This window comes from Lissotriton helveticus, chromosome 1_1 (assembly GCF_964261635.1).
Source record: "Lissotriton helveticus chromosome 1_1, aLisHel1.1, whole genome shotgun sequence".
NCBI lineage: Eukaryota > Metazoa > Chordata > Amphibia > Caudata > Salamandridae > Lissotriton > Lissotriton helveticus.
In genome coordinates, this window is record NC_136057.1 from 446,193,195 (window position 1) to 446,207,476 (window position 14,282).

Below are 14,282 nucleotides of genomic sequence, written 5' to 3' on the forward strand. Positions count from 1 at the left end.
TTTAATGTTTTTTGCGAAGCTTACATTAGAGCCAGATCCAGGGCCGTTTCTAGGTGTTTTGCCGGGGGAAAATCCAAAACAGCGACGTTTGAATAACGAATGGCCTGAACCACGAATCCCGAACAACGACCAATCATTTAACCACGACTTCCTTTACAACGACTTACTTAAAGCACAAAACCATATCTGCAGCCCCTCTGACTTATTTAGCGACTGCGCCATCTACTGGCCAATCACCATGCTCACGTCTCCTCTCAGTCCTTCGTACTTCATACTTTATTTCCACAATATATGATATCTAATAGGTTCTGATTGCACCCTGCCAGTTACCAATTCCAGTAATTTATGGAAATGGAGCATGCGGGGCTGGGGTAATATTAATACAACTATACTCAGCCTCCGACCGGGGTATAAAAATTGCCCGTGGCTCCTTACCTCTTCAGCATGCTCTGTTTGGACACCAGGCTTTGCCCTCCCCACACATGCAAAGATACACTAAGACCTTCAGGTGTCTCCTCCTCAGAGCGTCTTTCATCTCAACTCCCCCACAATCAGCACCCTCCACCCCGCCCTTCGACGCTTCCACACCCCTTCTAGCCCCACGCATGAGGCTGGCTTCAGAGAGTGGAGGATCGGCGGAGAGAGGTAGGGACGGGAGCGCATTCAATCCAAACCCTCCCTCCCCCCCCCCATTAGTGTGGACCCCGGGGGTCATATGGAGACCTTTCTGGACTGTTACAGATGGGTTTTTGATAGGGTTTTTGGGGCAGTGAATAAGCGGCTCTAAGGCAGTAAATGGAGAGTACGGAAATGAAGGCGTTATCTAGGACAGTGAATGAGATTCTATCCTTAAAATGTTAAAACATGCAGATTAAAAAGAACATAGTGGTGAAAATGGGTAATGAGCAAATAAAATATATTTTGTGGTTAAGGAACTCGTTGTAAACAAGGTACTTGTTTGGCATTCCTCGTTGTTTAGCCTAAGTGGTTAAGCAATTCGTGGTTTAGGCAGTAGTTGTTCAATCATACATCCGTTTTGCCGCCCTAGGCGAGAATTGAAAAATGCTGCCCCCTCCCTTTTACTACCATCACTCTATCCCCCGTTATCCAGGTTAGAGAGGCAAACCCTCTACTGCTGAACCCTTCTATGTTACTCGCATTTACTATCAGGAAACACAATCACAAAAGTCAGTCCTGGAAATGACCTGAAAGAAAGGCCCCGGCCAAACCGTTACGGTAGCCATACACTCACAGAACTATGTACACGGATGCCCAATAGAGCCTTGTGTTTAAATACCAGCGAGGCGTCAAATGCACCTCGTTTTCAAAACCAGAAACAAAAAAATAATAACTTGCACCGTCTTCTAAGGCCAGACCTCGTGGTTTTGCCAACGCTTGTTTTTTCTCTCACTGAGGCACCTGAAATAGTTATCATCTACCATTGTATCCATTTAATAGAGGCTGATCACAACAATTAAAAGAATTCCACGTCAGGGAGATTATAGTTCATAATGCTCAAATCTGCGCTAATCAGAGACTATAGCAAGTCGTTAATAAAGTTTGGCGTACAACACAGAATGAACTGCTTCTTGGCGCTGTGAATAGAAGTTATTGACACGCGCGTGCATGGTACCGCTATGAGAGTCATCCTGATCAGAATTTGAGCCCGTGCAAGGCAGAATGCACACTTCCCCATAGTTGACAAGTGGTTCCATGTTGTCGAACACCTTCAACCAATCCTGGGTTTGCGGCCACCTGTGCATTGCATTCTGGGATTTGTAGTCTTACTTTTAACAGGGTAAGCACTGGCTTAAAAATCCCAGTGTGGACATGGACGTTGGCCAAACAGTCTCTACCTGATGACGGTATCGGCCATGACACTAGGCTAGTGGTCAGTTTTTAGTTTTTTTTAGTTTTATATAGCGCGATCTTGACCCGAAAGTATCGGGTATCAGAGTGCTTTACACAAGCACAGGTTGCGTTACATCATGAGGACGCCGGATCTTAGCCACTACGCTGCAGTCCTTGACGAACTTATTGAGTTGGATGGTTTTGGGGTGATTCCGTGGCTGAAAAATTTAAGGGACCTGGTGATTAATATGGGACTTAAAGAAGAATGGCTATCACAGCAGCCCCCGCCGAAAGACACTGTTAAAAAGCTGTATTGGGAGAGGATCCACGAAAGGGACTCGCTAAACCCAAAGTGGGGTGCTCTAACCGACCAATTTCTATCACATAAGCCAATGCCGAGGCTGGAGCCATTCCTTGATTTTATTACCTCTCCAAGAGACAGATCCTTGTTCCTTAAAATGAGGCATGGCACCTTGCCCCTGAATATCTTTACCAGCAGGTGGAAAAACTTTAAACATCACCAAATGGCATGTCCGGTGTGCCCCAATCCCACTGAAACGCTTGGGCACTTCCTGTTTGCCTTTAGGGCATACAAGGGGGCAAGGAAAAGATGGCTAAGCCCAGTTTGTAGAGAACTGGGGACACGGCAGTGCTCAGTGGCCCTTCGCATCCTGACAACTGACACTACCTCTATGATGATAATTGCCGGGGTTGCAAAATTTCTGGGGAGTGCATGGCAAATATGATCCAAGCTGGTGCGACTGAGTATTGGGTAGATGTTTGAATTCTGTAATTCTGTTTGAATTAGCACTTTACTTACTAGCACCTTTTTTGCTGTGACATACTCATCTGGATTCTTGTCCTTTTTATTAACACTGAATTTTTAGAAAAATTTCTTTTTTAAACAAACTTTATATATCTGAACACTCCTTTAGTAATTTTTAACCTTTTTATGATGTAATTGTATTTTAACTTAATTCATGATGTATTTACTTTTATGATACCTTGCTATCGGATAAAGTATTACAACAACAACATCATGAGGACACATTCATTTTTGTTAGGCACGAACAGCCTATTATTTTGGCAACATACTCGAAGTTCACTGAGCTGTCAATATTTCAGCCCAGAATTCAGAAAGAGAACAATAACCATTTTTAATAGTTCAACTAGGGGCGGTCTAGGGGCTGAAGAAAGGGAGGTGTTGGGCGGAAAGACAAAGCAGGTTTTCATTAAACTTTGCAGTGAATTGTTGCATGACGAGCAACCCACACATACCTAGTGAAATGCCTGTTGATGAGGGAGAGCTCTGTGCTATCCGAGACGTCTGACTCCATTGTACACATTCAGGTACGAGGCTAGGAGGAACAGCCACAGTATTCCGAGTGGAAGATGGTAAACTGAGTTCACTTTCACTACAGTCCTCTGACGTGCCCCAGCCCTGCAATCCCCATTCTCTCCCTGAACCTCGTTTACCGCTTCTTAGTCTGAAATTCAGCGGAAATATTCTGAGGCTTGTAGTGTATATGCGTGGTCGCCATCTTGAAATGAGTGATTTGTTGCTGTATTTTAAAACAGGTGTTACGCGAATTACCTTGTTTTTTCCAAGCATGCTATCGCTAAAGTGGGGTATAATGTTTGAGAAATACAAAAGTAAGTATTATTCGTCCAGAAGAAAAATTAAATAGAGTTAGATTTCAAAATAAACTGCAGAAAAGGGTGCACTGAGCTATTTAATTTGCAGAAACTGTTAAAATAATTCTTAGGCAGCTAGTGAAGGCTACTAAGAACTAATAGTGGAAGCCTCTCACCACTACGCATATTACATTTGAAACTCTCACATTAGACTATGCAAAGCTAGTCCAAGATGGCCTCGGAGTATACATACCACTTTGCGTGTTTGTCACCATAGAGCTACACCCCTTTACTCTGATGTAGGGCAACTCAGTTTGCCGTTGCTAAGCTACGGAAGCAGCTGGTTAGCGTGTGTGGATTCCGTTTTCTTTTGCACAAATATCCACCTTGTCGTTCCCCTTTAGGGTCGTTTCTACCATTAGGCAAAACTAGGCGGCCGCCTAGCTTTACATTTGTTGGTTCAAATAAAAATTAAATTCTCCCGTTTGCCGCCCTAGCCCATTTGCTGGCCTAGGCAGCCGCCTAGTCTAGCCTAATGGTAGAAACGGACCTGGCCAGATCCAAATTTGTAAAACCTCTTTGTGAATTGTGGGATAAGGCAGCATCTTGTTGCATTAAGAATTTGTAAGATTAATACGAACTCTACTGTTATCTTCTCAGTACCCACATTTTTATATTCTGATTGGATTATTCAACTGCTCTTTGAAAAGTGGTTCTTAAATACTTATCTTTTCATTGTTATGGACCTTTGGATCTTGCATGGTTGAACTTGAAGTAGTTGGTGATGGTTCTAAATCTGCTATATTCTATTAGTTGTGGTTGCAACACATTGGTGTTTGGTTGAGTAAGATGGATTGGGTAGGAATAATGATTTTTTTCAATGTAATTACGTTTACATTATTTCAAGATTTGTCTGCTTTTTAAATATTTGTAACAATGTTTATACACTTATTTTTATTTATATGTCAATGGACGCTATACCAGAACTGACAATAAATTTGAAAATTTGGAGTTGGATAAAAGAGCATGTACCATCTTATACTAGTGTCATTTATATATACTAATATTCCACACATTAAAAGAGCCATACATTGACATTTGTCAGAATAGGTTCCTCATGCTACCCAGGTATCATCAAATAAATGGATTTGAGCCAATGTTATCAGTTGTGTCTGTTACAGTGCGAAAAGAAACCTTACTGAGTTATTGTGAGAAGGCATAAACATATATTATGTACAAAGTATGCTGCTATGTAGATCCAGCTTTCACAACTCATTCTAGGAAATTATAATATTATGATGTTTACTTCTTAGAGAGATAGGAAAGATGCAGAAGGAAATAATATCATTTGAAACTTCACTCGAACAGAAACGATTGGAACGGCACAATTTGCTTCTAGAGTGCAAAGTTCAAGATTTGGAAATCAGTCTCCTTTTGGGGTCATTTGATGACATCAGTGAAGTAGAGGTAAATTAGTAAATATGGTAGATAAGTTTGTGTTTTAATCTATTTCCCCTTTTTGCCAATATCAGAATCATTACACAGCCTAGTAGTTTAAATACTTTAGATGTTGAATCTTTGTTTTTGCCATCCAGCGATATACCTGCGACTACTTAAGATTAATTGGGCTAATACCCCACATGCATACACCAAAGAGATATTGTGTCCAATGCCTAACTTAGAAATCCCTTCTATGTAACCAGAACAGATTCTCCCTGTTCTCCCATGTATGCGTTCTTTAGAAAAATAATACTTTGCCTGCACACTTAAATATGTATTTTGTCTTTGCCAGCATTAAGAGAATCCATTTTTGGAAGTAGGAAAAGCCTCCTCCTGAAGTACCACTAATCTTGATTTCAAGATGCTTTTCCATGTCAGTTGCCAGGTAGCAACACATTGTATAATACATAGGTTTGCATACTTTCAGTTATTTCCTTTGTAGTGAGACCAGGACAAGATTATGCGTATCGATGTATTTCTATAGTTCTCCAGTATTCAATCTTTCATAGATTCACATGCTTGTATCTTCCCCGTCGTCATGGTGGGAGTCTCCCGGTATATAATAACCATAGCAGTAGAAGAAAAAACTGCCTGGAAGCCATAGAGTAGTGAAACCACTAGGTAACCTCTCCTCCTCATTATGTGGCCCAAACTACAGCCAATCAGCAGCCAGCACCAGCCTACACCATTCCCAGCAGAGCCACCATACCTCAGATTTCCAACCGCCTTCGTGTGAGAAGGAGTCTCCCTGAGCTCTGCTCAGCTTATTCTCTCTTCACTGAACTTTTGACCTTTCACAGTTGGAAGTCAGGTACTGTTCTTCATTATCAAACTTGATTTCTTTCAATATGTCTGAAAACCCCAAGAAGAGCCTTTTCAGAGCTTGCAGGTCCTGTGGCAAGGCCAGACTGTATTCTGAAGATCCTCACAAGGAATGCTTGTACTGTTTGTACCCTAAGCATATTCCTAAGGACTGCAAATATTGCCGCACCTTCTCTGCTAAAACACTGAAGGATAGAGAAGCGCGCCTCTTGTTATGGCTTCAGAAAAGGAAAACTCATGACTCGGAGTCTGAGGGAGAAGCCAAGGGACACACCTCTAAGAAATTGAAAAGAGGGTCCTCTGAGGAAAAGGGTGAGGTGAAGAAACAAAAATCAGGAAGATCTAAGGAAGGTGAACCTTCTACTTCACTCCCTCCAACTCCTCTCAAGCCTTCCTCAGAAAAGAAGGCTCCGTCGTCGCTTCCGTCGACGAAATCTACTGAAATTCCAGTCAGACCGTCGACGAGGCCGTCGACGACCTCGACGACGACCGTCTCGTCAACGACGACGACAATCTCGACGACGACAGCTTCGTCGACGACGATGACGACGACGACTCCGTCGACGGTGAGTGCCAGACCTTCGTCGACGGCAAGATCTTCGTCGACGAGTATCCCGCCGACGATGCGAATGATTGTCCCGTCGACGGCCCCGTCGACGATGAAAAAATCGTTGGCGATGCCATCTCCAACAAGAATAACATCAACATATATTTCTATAAAGAGCATTGCTCCGTCGACGGGAGCGTTGACGAGCAAAAAAGGTGAATTTTCTACGCCCAAAATTTCACCCTTGCTGCCCTCTACCATTCTGGACTGTCAGGAATCAGAGGAGGAAGGTTCTTGTGGTGTTGCTTACAGTCCTTCGCAACTCCATATTAAACATCAGGATTCCGAGGAGGAAGACCACCAGGAGGCACAGGAACACTTCTCTTTTATGGAGCGGCCGGTCAAAGGCCAGATGAGATACGAGTCATTTCACCAGGCCTACCACTATGATGAGGAAGAAGAAGTGGATACGCCTGTGCGGGAAGAGGCCATGTCGGTGCCTATTTCTTTAATATCGGACCTTAGAAGCATGATTGATAGTTATTATCGTCGCTTTCCTGAAGATAATGCTCCTGCGGCCACTGGAAAAATCTCTCAACCTGCAAAGGAAATACCACTGGCTCAGCCGCCGCCTCCTCCTCTTCAGAAGGAGGTCCAAAACGTTATTACAATTCGTGATGACTTAAATGATTCCGATCAGGATGATCAAGAGGAGGAAGGGGAACTTCCTCAGGATGAGGAAGTTGGAGATGAGTGGGATCAATATATTGCTCCAACGTCCCCGGCTTCACCTTTGCCTCAGTCAAGTTCTCCTCCAGAGGACATAGCAAGCTTTCATGATTTGATGGGAAAAGCGGCAAAGAGATTTAAGCTGGATATGCCAATCAAGGAAAGCGAATGCTTCCTTTATGATTTCAAGGAGTCCTCCAGGAAGTCGGTAAGAGCCATTCCTATTATTGAACATATATGGGATGAAGGGCTCAAACTAATGAAGAATCCTGCATCAGTCCCAGCATCCATACCCAAGCTGGACAAAAAGTATCGTGTTGTAGAGAAGGCTCCAGCATGTCTTATTGGTCATCCTCGGCCGGACTCAGTTGTAACTCAAGCAGCGCAAAAGCGCTCCAAGAACCCTATGGCAACATGTCTGGTGCCCCCCGATAAGGAGGGCAAGAAGATGGACGGCATAGGTAAACGTTTTGCAGTCATGGCAGCAGCTTCCATCAAGGCTACCAACGCGATGGCCCTTCTGAGCCGATTCAATAGACAGATGTGGTCTGACATCGCTCCATTACTGTCGCACCTTCCGGAGGACAAGAAAGAGGAGGCGACTACCATCCTGCAGGATGGGGCTAGAGCGGCGTCGGAGTCCATAGACGTGGCAATGGACATAGTGTCTATAGCTTTCCGCCAGATGGCAGGGGCGGTAACCCTACGGAGACAAGGATGGCTCAAGGCTACGTCCTTTCGGCCGGAAGTCCAGGCTAAAATATTGGACATGCCATTCGATGGCGAAAGCCTCTTTGGTAAACAGATTGATGAAACGTTACAAGGGATAAAAGCAGATACTGATACTGCTAGATCCTTGGGATCTTTACAGCAAGGTCGTTATCAGTCCTTTCGTGGACGAGGATCCAGAGGACGCTTTCAACAGCAACGTTCCTCTTACCAATCAAATCGGTACCAACCTTACAACCAACAGGGATACCGCCAATACTCCTCCAACCAGCAATACCGGTCCTCGAACTCTTCTTTCCAACAACAAGGAAGAAGAAAGTCCGCCGCCAGAGGGAAACAAGACTCTGGTCGCAGACAGTGATATTTATCAGGCGCCTCCAATTCCTCTTCAGATCGACCAGTTCCACTACCTCTCTCAGTTTCTTCCGCATTGGCAGTCCATAACATCGGACAGATGGGTATTAGACATCATTACACAGGGTCACACCCTGGAATTTTCGCAAAGGCCTCCAGATCGTCCTCCTCTCTGCAGAGTTCATCAACATATGGCAGCTCTCAAAGCAGAGATCTCATCACTCATTCTGAAAGGAGCGATAGAGGAAGTCCCATCAGACCAGCGAGGAACAGGGTTTTATTCACACTTCTTCCTTATAAGGAAAAAGCAATCATCAAAATGGAGGCAGGTACTGGATCTCAGAGATCTGAACACATACATAAAGAAAATTTCTTTCCGTATGCTGTCCTTGCAGGAAATTCTTCTACTGCTCCGCAAGGGAGACTACATGGTCTCTCTAGACCTGTTGGACGCATACTTCCACATTCCGATACACAAAAAACACAAGAAGTATCTGCGATTCATGGTGGCGGGGCGCCATTACCAGTTCAGAGTTTTGCCTTTCGGCCTGAAGTCTGCCCCCAGAATATTCACAAAATGCATGGCTCCAATAGCGGCGCATTTAAGACAACAAAGTCTCCAGGTGTTTCCATATCTGGACGACTGGTTAATAAAAGGACCATCGTTTCAGGCAACACAGAGATCCCTTCGGAGGTGCACAGATCTCTTCCACAAATTAGGCCTTCGGATAAACAAAGAAAAATCATGTTTTCTTCCGACTTGTACTCTGCAATTCCTAGGAGCAATCTTGAAAACTCAGGAAATGAAAGCTTACCCATCAGAAGAACGGGTAACAAAAATCTTGAATCTGACTGCATCTCTAGCAACAAAAAAGTTCACTTCCATCAGAATATTCAAGTCATTACTGGGAATGATGTCCTCTTGTATCCCATTGATTCCCAATTGCCGTTTACAGATGAGACCGTTGCAAGAAGCCCTGGACAAACAATGGGTCCAAGCCCTGGGTTCCTTCGAAGACAAGCTGGTCATAACCCATCAGATCAAATGTGCAATGTCATGGTGGGGTATCAGGAGCAACCTAACAAAGGGCCTGGTATTCGAAACTCAATCTCCAAGCTACGTCATGACATCAGATGCTTCATTACGAGGTTGGGGGGCACATCTACAAGACCTAGAGGTTCAAGGCCTTTGGTCTCCTCAGGAGACAACACTTCACATCAATCTCTTGGAATTGAAAGCTGTCTTCCTGGGTCTTCAGGCATTCCTTCCCAGGATCCAAGGTTCATCGGTCTTAGTGCGAACGGACAGCACGACAACAATGTTTTACCTGCGCAAGCAAGGTGGAACGAGATCAAAACCTCTGTCGATTCAGGCACAAAGAATCTGGAAATGGCTACTGTGTCAAAACTCAATCGCTGAAAGTGGAACATGTTCCAGGAGTAGACAACTCAAAAGCGGATCTGTTAAGCAGGTCATCCGACATTTGCCACGAATGGGAACTATGTCGAATCCAGCTGAATCGGATTTTCAATGTGTGGGGCAAGCCAAGTCTGGACCTGTTTGCAACTCGAGACAACAAGAAGTGCAGACATTATGCCAGCAGGTTCCCCCAACAGGGCTCGAGAGGGAATGCTCTTCACCTCCGATGGACAGGGATATTTGCTTATGCCTTCCCTCCCTTTCCCCTAATTCCCTTATTATTGAGGAAAATGAGATCAGAACCTTGCCAAATAATACTGATAGCCCCAGCCTGGCCGAGGCAGTTTTGGTATACAGAGCTTCTCCAGTTGTCGGTGGAGCCAAGAATTCAGCTACCACCAACCAGGGATTTGATTTCCATGAACAAAGGCCAAGTACTTCATCCGCAATTGACATCTCTAAAATTGTCGGCTTGGAACCTTTTGAGCACGAGTTCCAGTCATTAGATATCACCCCGGAATGTCGTGAAATCTTGCAAAGTTCCGCAGCGCTGTCTACCAACAAAACATATTCCGCTAAATGGAAGCGATTCTGTATTTGGGGCCTTGCTCATGCAGTACATCCTTTGACGTCTTCTCCAGAGCAAATTCTTCCTTATTTATTGCATTTAGCCAGATCAGGGCTTGCGCACTCGTCTATTAAAGTCCATTTGGCAGCAATATCTAGATACAGAAGATCTCCAGGATGTCCATCTTTGTGGTCTAACAGACTGATCAAGGAGTTTTTAAAAGGACTATTCAGAAGGTTCCCTCCAATTAAGCGTCCTCCACCCACATGGCAACTTAACACAGTCTTGTCACAACTTATGAAAGCTCCGTTCGAGCCTATCCACAAATCTGAACTGCAATTTCTGTCATGGAAAGTTGCATTACTGCTGGCGCTCACATCAGCCAGAAGGGTTAGCGAGATCCAAGCTTTTTCTATACAGGATCCCTTCATACAATTCAGGCCAGATAAGGTGATGCTAAGAACTAATCCGAAGTTTGTACCTAAAATACCTTCGTCTTTTCATCTAAACGAACCAGTGATCCTACCTACATATTTTAAAAATCCTTCTACAGCGGCTGAGAAAGCTCTCCATACTTTAGACATTGGCAGATGCCTAAAGTTCTACATTGAAAAGACTAAAAGCTTTCGCAAATCAAACCAACTGTTTGTCTCCTACTCGGGGCCCAGAAAAGGTCTGGCCCTGTCACGTTCCTCCATCTCCAGATGGATTGCATCCGCCATTGTTTTTTGTCAGGAGAAAGCAGGAAGGCCTCTCGACATGAAAGTCCGGGCCCATGATACAAGGAAGATGGCGACGTCTTCTGCATTGCTATCAGGAGTATCACTTCCAGACATATGCAGAGCAGCGACTTGGTCGAATGTGCATACATTCACGAAACATTACTGTCTGGACACGGAATGGAAAACAGATGCGGCAGTGGGACAGGCAGTTCTACGACATCTTTTTAAATAAGGTACATGTTTATGAATGTTATTCAAATGTTTTTTCTATATAATGTGGTTTTTCCATATGTGCTAATATCTGAAATAGCAAAGTTTTATTGTTAGTATTTTTCTTTTTCTGAAAGGAATTTATGGCACGCAGCCCCGAGAAAAGAAAGGGGTCTAGCCTAGAAACGCTCTAACTACAAATACTGCTATCTACTCTGATACAAGCATGTGAATCTATGAAAGATTGAATACTGGAGAAAGAACTAGTTACTTACCTGTACACTATGGTTCTCCAGTATTATCTTTCATAGATTCACATGCGCCCTCCCGCCTCCCCGTTTCCTTTAGGCGGACCACCTTTTTATCTCTGGTTTCCTGCATAGCTCACTCTTGGGCGGTAGGAAATCTGAGGTATGGTGGCTCTGCTGGGAATGGTGTAGGCTGGTGCTGGCTGCTGATTGGCTGTAGTTTGGGCCACATAATGAGGAGGAGAGGTTACCTAGTGGTTTCACTACTCTATGGCTTCCAGGCAGTTTTTTCTTCTACTGCTATGGTTATTATATACCGGGAGACTCCCACCATGACGACGGGGAAGATACAAGCATGTGAATCTATGAAAGATAATACTGGAGAACCATAGTGTACAGGTAAGTAACTAGTTCTATATATTACACTAATTAATTGAGGTTACATAGTAAACCAGTTTCTGATGAAGATTTCTGACCTCAGATTCCTCACCATCTGAAAATCCCCGCCAGGAGTAAGACTGGTTCTAGAAAAATCTTGAGCAGTACACTTGCATGTCTATAAGTGGTGGTGTGTTACTCCACAGCGATGTTGTTTTGCTCCTGAAATGATGCATCGACCCCCGTACGAGCTCAAACTAGGTGCAGTGACGTCAGTTTTTTTTCCGTGCTAGCAGATGCAGATCTAGAGCTATCCCTCATCTCTTCAAGACAGCAACTTCAAATTTGACCTCAAAATGTTTTTTCTGCTGTGTAAAAGGGAAGTGTCAGGTTTTAAACCTTGTGGAAATTAACGCAAACAAATGTCTGTCACAGACCTACACGTGATTTGTCAACTATGTATGGAGTTGAACTAAGACTCCAAGGTCTGCAGTGACTGTGCCTTGAAGCACCCCAAAGCTATCTTCTGGGATCGGGAAGCAAAGCTGTTCATCAAGATGTACCGCAACACTGCACATCATACCCGGTTGAGCTGTGAGACGATATCCCGGTCCTGCTCCTGCAGTAGTTTCAGCGTCAGGTCGTCATTGCGGTCCAAATCTTTGGGTACATTGAAGAAAAGCATAAATAGTCCACTCGTACTCAGCCCTTTGCTGTCACTCTCCGTCTCCTGAGAAGGTGCAAGGGCATCAGCACGCCTCTTGGTCTCCCTCCAGAAGCTCCTGTCCCTCAGACCTGATTCTTACACTCATCCTGAGGCAATCTGAAATTCCGGATCGATCCATCTGCAAAAGTGCAGCAAATTAAACTGTTCTATGATGCCCTTCAGGGTTTTTTATGGCATGTTACCGGTTCTCTCTGGCACTCCATTGGGCTCCAAAGAGCCAAGAGGCCTCCCAACTGGGCTTCTGTCCGTGGGGCCGCCCTTGGTGCCATTACTGCCCTATAGTTTCACTCCAAAGTGTGACCCACCGATGTCGATGCTGGCACCATCAACACTGAATAACGATGGCCAACCCATAGTGTTGCCTGGCGCCAAGATTGCGCTTTCTCCATTTCTACCATGGCTGTGCGCTTGTCTCATGGAACCGCAGCTTGTGGGTCATACAGTTGATTCCAATATGATGTCCCTGCACTTCAGAAGGGCTCATGTTTTACACAAATTGTTTGGCAGAGATTCGGATAACAGTGGCTATGATGCTGGGAATGAGTTCACCCAGCCTCACCTTGAGGACAATTGGTAAGAAGACCTCCTGGATGCCGATGGTCTGGGTACCTCCTTGGACACTGGATTGATTTTGCCCCACTGTCCTGCCACAGAGGAAAGTGCCTTCTTTGTGATGGTTGTCCGCAGGGTGGAAGAATGCCTTGGCCTTCAACTCCCTACTCAGAAACTGAGTTGGGAGAGTCTTAACTGAGATGCTTCAGTCTGATCAGACAAGTTCTTAGACCTCACTTCCCTTCATTGAGGCTCTTACAGACACAGTTTTGGAGACTGCTTTGATCCCTGTTTAGGGCTCCCTGTTAATCAGCAAATTGCCAGGTGCCTTTTCCTGGCCCTGGGCTACCCAGACTTCTTCACTAGCACCCCACTCCTGAGAGTCTTGTGGTGCTGATCTCATGGACATGCCCATCATTGTTTCAAGACCTGGAGTGTTTTAAAGATAGCTTGAATATTGTGTGGCAAAAGCTGAGTACGTTTGACCTTTTTTACAGTTATTTATAGCACTAACACGACCCGAAGGCATTTGAGTGCTTTACATGAGCACCTGTTACATTACACAAGCACACATTTTTTATTTTTTTTAGGTGTGGGCAGATGAAGTGATTTACCCAGAATTGGAGGTTGCTCCAAGGTAGGTTGCTTCAGCAGTTATGCTACATCCTCTCTCCCAAAGGCGTTGATGTAATCTTGGCAGAAGAGGTGTCCTCCAAACAATTCTACATACACCTGCCACCGGGATACATTTGTTGCCTGGTGCATTACTAAACAGATTGACCCACTGCAAGCTTAGCTATCCGAAGCAGTGTTGTTTGTGTTGTCCCTTGCCTAGCAAGGCTTTGTTTTGTGCACTGTTAAAGGGTACCTGTCAGCTTATTTGACCTTTTTTATGGTTGCTGGATCAGCCATCATTTGTTAGATGCATTTCTTAAGGGTTTACAGCATTTGTTTACCTCTTCTCCTTCAGTTAATCCCCAGTGGGACTTAAATTTGGTTCTGAGATTCCTCATATGTGCTCCTTTTAAGCCTCTGCACAGCAGTCCTCAACGACTGCTTACTCTCAAAACAGTATTTCTTGTAGCCATAACATTGCAGCTCGTTGATACATCGGGTAAGCGAGCTGCAAGCCCCCTCCATCAATCTACCATGCACCACGTTCTACCCAGTTCTGGTGCTAGGATTTCAATCCTCTGTAGTGGCTCGTGTTGTGTAAAATATCACCTTCCCCAGATTTTTTACTCAGCCTCACTCCTCCAGAGACGTCATCAGCTGGTTCCAAAAAGGGCT

The 14,282-nt window shown here is 44.5% G+C and overlaps 1 protein-coding gene across 3 annotated transcripts in view; it reads left to right on the forward strand.

Annotated features, from left to right (window-relative positions):
• The window catches only part of SMC1B (structural maintenance of chromosomes 1B), a 2,760,606-nt gene that overhangs the window by 2,108,538 nt on the left and 637,786 nt on the right, over positions 1–14,282 (forward strand). For all 3 annotated transcript variants that reach the window (XM_078673832.1, XM_078673834.1, XM_078673833.1), the window contains one exon: positions 4,800–4,953. In XM_078673832.1, the coding sequence (XP_078529958.1) occupies positions 4,800–4,953 (154 nt within the window). The remainder of the gene's footprint in view (positions 1–4,799; positions 4,954–14,282) is intronic.